We start from the raw sequence: 11,132 nt of genomic DNA on the forward strand, positions 1-11,132 counted from the left end.
AGGAGCAATAGCATTCGGCCATACAAGATGCACTACAACTTGGATGAACCTTGGAAACTTTGCCCACTGAAGACACATACCACAGGATTCCACACCCATCAAAGTCTGGGAGGAAATCCAGAGACAGAGGCAGATCAGTGGTTGCTTAGGGCAGGGGTTCGGCTGGTGGATGAGGGGGTCACCACTATAGGATCTGTCTCTGAGACATGAAAATGCTCTAAAATGGGCTGTGATGATGGCCGTACATATCTGTGAATATACCGCAAACCACCAAATTGTACATTTGAAATTGTACAGTATGTGAAATATATCTTAAAGAAGTGTTTTTTTAAAAGAACCCCCCAAAAGCCCTCCAAATCAATATGAAAATAGATTCCTTCAACTGAGTTGAGACTAACTCCAAACAGGACATGTTTATTAATCACATCTCAGTTTAGCAAACAGTAAAATGCTTGCTATTTCCCAGTGCCACTGAGTCTGTAGCAAACAGGTCCCTTTTATTGCCAGTGGGAGTAAACATGTGTTATGTTCTTGGAAGAAAATTTAGCAACATACCCAGTTAAAATAATACACCATGTGACTCAGCAACTCCACCACTAGAAAAGAGCCCTTGCAGAGGTATACCAAGGTGGACCAGGGAGGACACTCACTGCAGCCCCACTCGACACAGCAAAGGCTGCAAATAACCTACATGTGCATCAACAGGGGGCTGGGTGAGTGCGTTATGCTGCATCTGTTCCATGGAAGAGCACGTGGCTGAGGAAGAGCAATCAGCCTTGAGGAGCAATGAGGTTTAGGTGAGACCAGCTGGGCAGAGCATAGTACACTCAGCATTACACATTAATGTTAATAACAAGCGTCTATACTATAGATGAATTATGCTTGCATGAATTTTTGGAAGGATCCATGTGAAACTGGTGACATTTCTGGCTATAGACACCATATGATGGTGGTTCCATTAACGGGGATAAACACAGGAGAAGATCTCTGGGTGAAAGTAAGGAATTGGGCTTTGAGCTGTAACAGCGCACCTGGGAATAGGGCTGGGTGGGGCTCAGTGCCCACAGGAAGGCTGGAAGCACGTATTGCGTATGTTTACGCACTGCATGAAATTTTTCATCACGTATGTGCCTTCCTTGTATTTTATAATTAGTTGTGAAGAAATTACATAGTAAGAAAAAGTAAGATAATAGATGAACAAAAGGGTGAGATGCCAAAGACCAAGTAAGTGCCCGACACCCCTCTGGGACACTCTAGGAAGCATATCCATGTCTCTGGAAGAGACACCTTTGTACACCTGGGAACATTCTTGAGAAATCCCCTTGTACTGCCACACACGAGGTGGGAGCCATCAACGAGTCTGACAGATGTCGGGGGAGCCCGGAGCAAGCCTACCAGCTTTCTATGGATCAAAAAAGGTAAAATGAGTCCCATGGGCTGGATCCCCAAGCTCAGGCTTGGAAGGGCCCTCCTGCACCCCAGTGTACAGGACCCTGACTTTCACGGGCATTACAGATGGGACACCGCAGTCTGGGAGCCAGCCTTCTGCCCAGGGTCAACCCTTTCATGGGGCAGGTGCTGGGAGGGTAGACAAGTGCAAGTTTGTCTTCTATACCGTCTTTTGTTCTTCCTGCCTTTGCATTCTAATATTCCTCAAACTGTTCTTTTTCTCTTATTCACATCACAATAAAATAGAGCAGCACTTTCTGATGTGAACTGGGAGCATCTCATTTGGCTCCTACAACTAGTTTAGGACAGAGGCATGCTTCAGTGAAGAAAACACCAAGAGTGTTCCAACTCACCATTGCACCTGCAGTCTTTGGGGTGCACAGTGATCCAGAAACACTGGAGCATTTTAATGCCTGAGAGCTAACCACCCTACTACCCCTCGCACAAGAAAGACTCAGAAAAGTGAACATAGTGGCCAGAATCCACATTTCTGGTCTCCTCTACTATACACACACACACACACACACACACACACATTTAAGATTTATTTATTCATTTCAGAGAAAGAGCGAGAGTGAGCATGCATGAGATGGGGGAGGGGCAGAGAAAGAGAGGGAGAGAGTCCCAAGCTGACTGTACTGAGAGGGAGTCCAATGCAGGACTCAATCCCAGGACCCTGAGATCACAACCTGAGCTGAAATCAAGAGTCACAAGAGTCAGACGCTGAACTGACGGTGCCACCAAGGCACCCCTGCTCTACTATATTTTTGACATCTCAAAATATCATAGTGCATCTGAAACATGGTTTCCACTTCCTCCTCTCCTACATGTAATGATGTAACTCGTGCCACCACTGTGCCAGCCCATGACCTGCCCATGTCCCTGCACACGAGTCCTGTTTCAGGGCACCTGTCTACCTGCAGTGCCCTTCACTCCGTATCCACAGGGCTGTCCTCCCTCCCATCATAGTCTTGTCAGATGGCGGCTCCTCCCCAACAGCCTCATCTGAAGTAGCCCTTCCCAAGCTTTTGCCACGTTTCCCAGTTGACTTGTGTATATATTCAGTCTACACCATTTATTTTTGTCAATCACCACCTGACCCCGAGTTCCTTAGTTGTTTCTCTCCTTAGTCTGTATCTGCTGGTGTGGTACCCTTTATGGGAGTAGGGACTCACCTGTCTTATTCACCACTTCCTGCCCGAGACTAAAACAGCGCCTGGTGCAGTGGGCAGACAAAACAAACATCTGTTCAATGAACATAATATTGCAAGATTTTCCACTCTGCATTCCTTAAAACAACATCTGATGATGTTAAAAGTTACCATTCATTTTCAAATGCCATCCCAGAAACATGTGTTGAACACAATAACCAGTCCTGGAGAAACGGATGTGGTTCTGTAAGAACAAGTGAGTTTTTCAGAGCAGTTAGGGAAGCTGCTGAAATCTGAGCCCAAGCCAAGTCCATCTGCTCAAAATTGCTATAGTCCTGCCACATCTGTGGATAAAACCACACCAACAAGAGGCCAAAATGGTGGAACCAAGGGTGGGCTACCACGCCAGAAGCCATTCTGTACACATGGGACATTGAGGGTAATGGACTGCTCTGAAACTGGCCTGGTTCAAATTATGCCCGAGAAGAGGGCCTTCCCCCCAGACAGTCATCCCTTCCACCTCTCGGATTCCTCTTCTTGGGAAGCATCAGTAATAAGAGGTCAAGGAGAGGGCATTTGAGCTACTGGCTCAGAGTTCTGGCTACAGATGGGAAATGCTGTCCATTCTGAACCATGTCACATTCTCTTGTATCTTTGCCCAAATCTGTTATGAAAAAAAATCTGGGTATGTGACATCCTTACACCGTAAAAAATAAATTCATCCATCCACAGACCCTAAAATCGAAGCCCTCGGACTACATCTAAAGTGGGAAAAATTATTTTCTCTACAAGCTGAAAATATGCAAATGATCTAGTAAAACACATTTTTAAAAAACTCCTCTCAACTACCCAACAATAATCATGATTACATTTTGGGTAATCCTGTAGTCTTTTTGTCCACCCCCCAAGTGAAAAAATTTCTGTATAATTACTAAAACTAAATAAGGCCCCGCATAGAAGGTCAAAGATATGGCTATCCTCAGATAACGATTAGGGCATAAAAGGAAACACAACGCTTACATATAACAGAGTGGTACAACGGGAGGGTGACCTCAACTCCTGCTTCTCTGACCTCAAGTATCCATCCCACTGTTCAAACAATGACGACGACAAAACAGCTGTAATAATGGGTCACACTGGAGCATGGACCAGGTATGTCTGCAAACCACACACAGTGGCTCGTCCATAAAGTGAGTTGGGAGTAAAATATGCACTTGGTTCCTCGGTTCAGCTTAACCAACACGTGCATTCCCTCCTGTGTACCAGGCCCGGTGTTAGGATGAGTAAGTCATGGGTCCCACTCTCAAGGAAATTAGATAGAGACCAAAAAGTAAACAAAACAGGGAAAGAACATTTGCCGAACCCAACATGGTGAGCCCTATAAAAGCAATAGGCAACAATGCTGCCAGCAGGACTGTGGGCGGTTTGCATGCTTCCCAGGCCCGTATGCCTCCAGTAACAGAACATAGGAGTTTGCCAAAGAAAAATGTGACTATCATTTTGGAAGTGACGCCAAATAAACCACATTAGACCAACAGCACCAAAAAAACTGGTAATGTTCAAAAACAGTGTTTCCACATGAGAAGGGACTGTTACCACAAAAGACAAAATACTAAGCATAATGTCCTACAAAAATACGCACATTCAACATGTTACCTAAGAATTTTCAAGATTCAAAGAGGATATAAGAAGAATACTGTAACGGTTGTGGGAAGTGTTACACGAAGTTTTTATTACTGTATTATCTGATGTTTTTAGGAAAACGTTTTGAGGCAATGATTTCTTTTTTTTTTTTTTTCCTGTGAATTTCCAAGTGCTAGACGGGGCATCTGGAATCATCACATGGACCCTGGAGGTGATCTCAAAGTACCGTGTTAATCTCTGACAACTGTTGACAACGGCTAGCAGTGGGACTTCTCCACTGAAAAGCATTTCCAAAGGTAAGACCACACCACAGTTTCAGGAAACGTGGTGAAGGGGCACAGGTTTGGAATCAAATCCCGAGCATGCTGTGTGATGTTGGGCAGGGTCCTAACCAGTCTGGGTGTCTGCTCGCTCCATCCGTGTGATGCAGAACCATCCCCAGCTCAGCACTGCTCAGTTAGCAAACGTGTGAGAAGTTTCTCCCACATTGTAGGCTCTCAGTAAAAGACACCTAATAATCTAACAAGATGTTTTTAAAAACCCTCCCTTATGTGCCCGGCAATAATCATTATTACAGTTTGCAGCAACTGCTCTAGTCTCTTCTCCCCAAATGAAACTTTGCTGCAGAATCAGGAAAGCTGAAATAGAAGGTTCTCGATTCAGATGGAAGCCAGGAGCCACGGCAGAGACGCTGAGAAGTGGGGATGAGGGTGAGAATGTGAGGTGGGCAGAGCGTGAGATGCTGCTAACAATGCGGCACAGGGGGCACAGGACTGTGAGTGCTCTTGCCGCCCAAATGTGCACTGCGGAAGGCTCCCTGGCTGGTGTCCTGTTGTGTGTACTCTCCCACAGAGAAATAAGACAAAAAGCCCATGACGACTCCCAGGATCCAGGCCAGGACAACTTGGTACCTCAGCCCTACAATGCCTCGGCACATGGGGGACACTTGGTGAGTGTCGGGCAGACAAACAGGGCTGGTGACAGGCGCATGTGCCGTTTCCTCACGTCCAACTCAGCACCCAGAGAAGGAGATGAGCAGATGCATGCGGTGGCTGACTGCGGACCTCCTTCCCCGTGGCCTCAGGCCTCCCGAGGGGACACCCTCTGTCCCAGACTGTGCAGGCAGGGGAGCCACGCGGTAGGCGAAACTCTGGCAGGCTCCCTGGAGGTGGCCCTGCTGACCAGTGAGGGTGGCCTGTCCCACCCATAGGCCGGCAGATGCCGGGAGTCCTATTCCTAATCTACATGCGGCGGACAAAGCCTCTGCGCCTAAAAATGGGCTTGGAAACTCAGGGTGGAAGCCCAGGATGCTCAGACGGAAAGACTCAGCGTTACTCACACTGGGTGAGGCGGAGAACGATGATCCACGCGGCAGCCGCTCTTACGATGCCTGGGACGGCCACCCGGACGGAAGCCGCAGGGCTTCGGGAAGCAGCAGCCATGGTGCCCACAGGTCGGGGCACAGCTTCCTGTACCTGCCCAGCCCCTTCGACCTGCTGCATCCTAGACAGGTGACATCTATTGCTCAAACCTTCTTAAACTCACCTGTTGGGTTAGCACTGTGGTTTCCTGAAGGCACTGAATTCTTTGTGTTTAGAGATCCTATAAAAACAAAACACATCCTGTGATGAAAAAGCATCCAACATCTAAGGACGCCGGCCGCTGGGTGTGGTGGGGCGTGCGGGAAGGCACAGCATTGCACGCAGGTTCTGCCTCGGCCACTGCTGCTGGGAAACACCTTCAACTGCCAGGGAGCACGGGACTATCTCACCGGGGTTTTCAGGGCAGAACACACGGGGCCTACGTGGTACTGACCGTGGGCTGGCTACTGCAGTGCGCTCGCCCACGCAAGGACACGCTCTCGGGAGCACAGCCGACCGCCTGTGAGGGCCCCTTCTACGCTCAGCACCCGGGGCCTCTTACCACGGAGACCCTTATCTTCATACCATGGACACAAGATGAGTGGGTAGGACTTTCTGTTGCTTTCCTACTTCCCCTCTGGCAACCACTAGTTTGTTCTCTATACTTTAGAGTTTGTTTCTCTGTTTGTTCATTTTTCCTTAAACTCCACATCTGAGTGAAATCATCTGGTGTTTGTCTTTCTCTGACTTATTTCACTTAGCATAATACTCTTTAGCTCTAGCCACATTGTTGCAAATGGCAGGATTTCAGTCCTTTTATAATCCAGTAATGTTCCCTGACCCCCTCACCTACCAGGGGACACTCGGTGGCTTCCGTATTCGGGCCGTTGTAAATAATGCTGCAATAAACATGGGTGTACATATCATTTCAAATAACTGTCCTCATTTTCTTTGAATACACATCCAGAAGTAGAACTGCCGGATCACAAGGTAGCTCTATTTCTGAGAACCCTCCACACTGTTCTCCACAGTGGCTGCACCACTGCATTCCTAACAGTGTAAGAGAGTTCCTCTTTCTCCACATCCTCACCAACACCTGTTGTTTCTTGTTTATTCTAGCATTTTGACAGGTGTGAAATGATATTTCCTTGTGGTTTCGATTTTCATTTTCCTGATGGTGATGTTATATTCTTTATACGTAATATATATTCATTATTTTCATTTTTAATTGCAAGCCTTTTTATAGAAGTAGGATTCTTTTAATTTTTGATTAGTACCTTAAGATTTGGAAAAACTTCAGAAGAATTCTATGCCCCAGTTAAGCAACTTTTCAGAGTGGTTTACTCAATCTGGGTCTTTGTATAATGGGATATTGAATATATGCAGCATATGGGAAGAGAATAAGTGTATTATTCACAAAGGTAGCACTCCCTAACCCAAAAGCCTCTCAAACTACAACGTAAGAAATAACAACTTTGAAGGACCTATCTTTACCCTGTGCAAATTTCTTCCTCTTAATGCAATTATTCCATTTATCACAAAGGATGTGGTGTGAAGATTAAACATGAAGAAGATCAAGGTCATGACTCTGCTAGAATGAGATGACCCTTTACTGATGCCTCTAAGGGCAACCCTTACTTTAGGGATTCGTGAAGGGATGACTCTAGGCTTTGTGTACCAGCCTACTGGAGGCAGAAGCAGGCATCGAGTATATACCTGCTATATGCAGCAGCTGGCATCGAGTGCATACCTGCTGTATGCAACAGCTGGCATCAAGTACTTGCCAGTATTATAAAGAGCTTCCACCACACCAGGCCTCCTGGGGAGCATGTAACTTGCACTAGCTCACTTAGCCTGGCCAACAATTCTGAGACAGGAATATACCACTTTGCAGTGACAGGAAAGTGAGGCCCAGAGAAGGCCACCTAGCTAGTATGTGGCAGAGCCTGGACTTGGACCAAGCTGTTTGACTACAAAGCCTATATGTGGAAGTGCCAAAAGAAAGGGCTGATTTTCTACTATAAACTTGCTTCTCTCCCAGGCTTCTCGGTGGTGGAATTACCAACTGTTCAGTCCCCACACCAAGAGGTCATCCTCGATTCCTGTGTGTCCCCATTCTCTCCTCCAGTCCATTCGAAGGTGATTGTTCAGTGTCACCACCCCTCCCCTCCCCCCCCCTCCCCCCCCTCCCCCCGCCAAACACAAAAGGAATCCATGCACTTTTACACGGGCCAATGTGCCACAGCCCTCTGCCTAGACCACAGCAGGAGCCTCCTCTTTCTCTCTCCCTGCTGTCATCACTCAGGATATATTATGTCCCAGCAACCTTTTTTGCTTGAAAAAGGAGACAAAAGCTGATGATCTTTGTAGCTCTAGGACCTTTCTTCTTTTAGAGCCTTTCTCCTTTTCAAATCAATTACGATGCACCTACTGTGGGTAGGCACTGGTTTTGTATCCTAGGAGACAATACCAGGACATCCAACTCTAAAGAGGATGATGCTTTACTTGACAGAGACTAAGTATTAACATACAACGATGCACTAAATGGAAGAGAAGAAACTTACATTCATGAAGTGGCACCGACTAGAGATTAATTTACTCTCCTAACTGCCCACTGTGATGGTGCCTGGCGCCTGGGACTCACTTTAGAAAGTCCCTGCTACTTGAAGTCCCTCCCTGAACCCTACTATCATCCCCACCAACAGGCTGACAACACTTGAACAATGGCTCAGCTCCCCTGGGAGCTGACAGGTGTAATCAAGGGAGTGGAAATGACTTTTTCCTGGTACCCTATTGCAACACTTGGTAGTGCATTTCTGAAGTCACCCTAGACTTCCAGTGGCAGACCAAGTAAAGTCCCTGCTTTCCACTAAGGTTGTTCCAGGTGGGTTTTGGCCACTTGCTACCAAAGGTCCTGATTGAATAACCCCACCCCCACACCATGTCTTCCTGCACTGCCAATATCAATCCTGCTCACTGCTTTGCTCACCTGCTCATCACCTCCCTCACTCCTCCAGCTAAGGATATTTTTGAAGCTACACAGCAGACTGTGCAGGATATTTAAAAAAAAAAAAAAAAAAAAGAATCTCCATGTTCTTATCTTCTCCTACAATATTCTGGGCAATAGCAGATTATACATTTAAGCATTATCTACTTGAATAGCCAACACCACCTAAAATGGCTTGAGTGGCAAAATGGCAAATTGAGAGTTGGGAATTTTAATCTCTGAAATCAAACATGTAATAGCTGTTTTACATTGAAAAAGTTAGGCAATTTTTTAAGCCTCAGTTTTTTCCATTTATAAAGTGAGAATAATACTGCAAGGATCCAATGGCATGATATGTGGGCCTAAATTAGCATAATGGGGAATACACAGGAAGGGTGTCTAGTAAAAAATACTGTATAAGCTCTTGTATTATTGTTAAAAGTTACTGAATTTCATAATGATACTTGTTTTGAGAAATTCTCTACAGAACCTTCTATTCTAATTTCAAAGTGACATTAGAGTTGGTAGAAACGGATTCCAGCTCTTGTTGGCTATATTCGTTCATGAAATGAAGGCTCTCCTATAATGGAGCATTCATTCCAAGATTTCCAAATAGCATTAACCTCTAGCGAGACTTTAATAAACATAACAGTGAGTATTAAAATAGGGCAAAAAAAAAAAATCTGTGTTATTAGGGAAAAAAAAAGTAAAGCAAGGACACTTAGTTTCTCTAATCAGTAATTCATCAGAGAGACAAGAAAAAGGTTTACTTTCACAAAATAACAAAAAAGGGAGACTTTCCCCTAAAAATATTGGTTTAAACTTAGCACCAAAATAGACTGATTTGGTTCCAGATTGTTCACCTTACAATCTGTTGAAAATAGGATAGATGTGATTTGCTTATCATTGTTTTCTTAAATAATTTCAGAATCGGGTCTGCAAAGCCGACTTCTGACGTGCACAATTCAGCAAAGCCAAAGAACAAGAAAATGAGCAAAACAAAGGAAAATTGTTGTCTCTTTCACCCCGATTATTCTAAGCAAAGCAGGTGCTGTGCCTGAACTGAGGTCTTTATCTTTTCCTGGATAAAACTCCTCTAAGGTCCAACAAACAGCCAGTGGACAGAACTTAAAAGTAGGGAAAACTCGAGTCACTGAAAATAACTTACCGTAGTTTACCGGCCATTATGGTGACCAGCAGCTCCAATCGCTGACCAAAGGAAGTGAGGTTCCCAGCCCCCCCAGACTGTTCCCCGAGCCGCCCGCCCCCGGGCTCTTCCCCGAGCCCCTCCCGCCCCCAGACTCATCCTCCGGGACTTTCCAGACCCCCCCGCCCCCCGCCCCCCCCCACCCCGCCTCCCGGAACCGCAGCACCACCGCGCGGGGCGCACACCCGGCAGCCGCCACCCCAGGTGCGCCGCAGGTGCGCCGCGGCAGGTGCCCCCGTGGCGGGGCGGGGAGTGCCCCACAGCTCCCCCTTCCCGCGTCTGGGGCGTCCGGGCTCCACGGGGCCCATCCGAGGCTCCCGGCCCGGGTCCACACGCGGGTCTAGAGAGGGGGCCCGCCCCGCCCCGCCCCACCCCGCGCCTGCGGACCCGCAGGTGGCGCGCCCTGCCCGCCGGAGCCTCGGGTTCCCCGCCCGCCCGCCCGCCCGCCCGCACCTACCGTCCAGGCCCGCGCTGTCCACAGCCGCCTTGAGCAGCGCCAGCATCAGCAGCACGCCCAGGACCAGCGCCGCCCAGGCCCCGCGCGCGCCCACTCCCATTGTTCCGACGGCAGGACGCGGCGGCCTCGCGGCTCCCCGACCCAGCGTCCGCCGCGCCGCCTCCCGCCGCCGGCCCCCCGATGCCCAAATAGGGCGCGGGAGCCGGCCTGGGGCGACGGGCGGGGCGGGGCCGGGCGAGGGGGCGGGGCCGGGCGAGGGGCGGGGCCGGGCGAGGGGGCGGGGCCGGCGTGGGCCGCGGCTGAGGTGGGGCGGCAAAGCGGCGCGCGGGGCGGGGGGAGGAGGAGCCGGCGCGAGGAGGCGGGGCTTGGCCTATGCGAGGGGCGTGGCCAGGAGGCGGGGGCGGGACTTGCCCGGGAAGCGGGCGGGGCGGGGCGGGGCCGAGAGGAGGGCCGGGCCCGGAAGGGGCGGGGCCTGGCTGGCTGACTGACGGGCCCCCGGCGGGTGGCGGGTTTCTTTTCTGGTCGGAAGCCGCGGTCCTGTTGCAGCTGAGCAGAGCCGGAGCCCGGCCTCTCCCGGCCCTGGGGATGGGCCTCGCGAGGCCCGGAAGTCAGTCTTTGATCGTGGCGGGAGGGCCGGGGCTGAGAGGAGCAGAGCTCGGATGGGCGGGACCTGTGCAGGGTCGCAGGGGTCGCGGGAGCCCTGTGTGACCCAGGCCGCGTTGGGGCGGGGGATGTGCACGGTAAGCGCTCAGATGCACGCGGAGCACAGCCGTGGGCCCCTCTGGGGAAGCCCGCTCGGCCATATGCTTTCGGGAAAGGCCCGTCCTGCTAACAAACGCCCCCGAGGAATCTGCTTGCAGGAAAAGAGCTGGAGGGC

The 11,132-nt window shown here is 49.4% G+C and overlaps 1 protein-coding gene across 1 annotated transcript in view; it reads right to left on the reverse strand.

The window, feature by feature from the left end:
* Positions 1–10,476, reverse strand: part of TMEM123 (transmembrane protein 123) — a 58,119-nt gene extending 47,643 nt beyond the window's left edge. The window contains exons 1-2 of the mRNA XM_072821754.1: positions 10,256–10,476; positions 5,790–5,846 (exon numbers count right to left, since the gene is read on the reverse strand). Of these exons, the coding sequence (XP_072677855.1) occupies positions 5,790–5,846; positions 10,256–10,355 (157 nt within the window). The 5' untranslated portion in view covers positions 10,356–10,476. The remainder of the gene's footprint in view (positions 1–5,789; positions 5,847–10,255) is intronic.
* Between the last annotated feature and the right edge of the window lie 656 nt (positions 10,477–11,132).

Source organism: Canis lupus, chromosome 3 (genome assembly GCF_048164855.1).
Source record: "Canis lupus baileyi chromosome 3, mCanLup2.hap1, whole genome shotgun sequence".
Classification (NCBI taxonomy): Eukaryota; Metazoa; Chordata; class Mammalia; order Carnivora; family Canidae; genus Canis; species Canis lupus.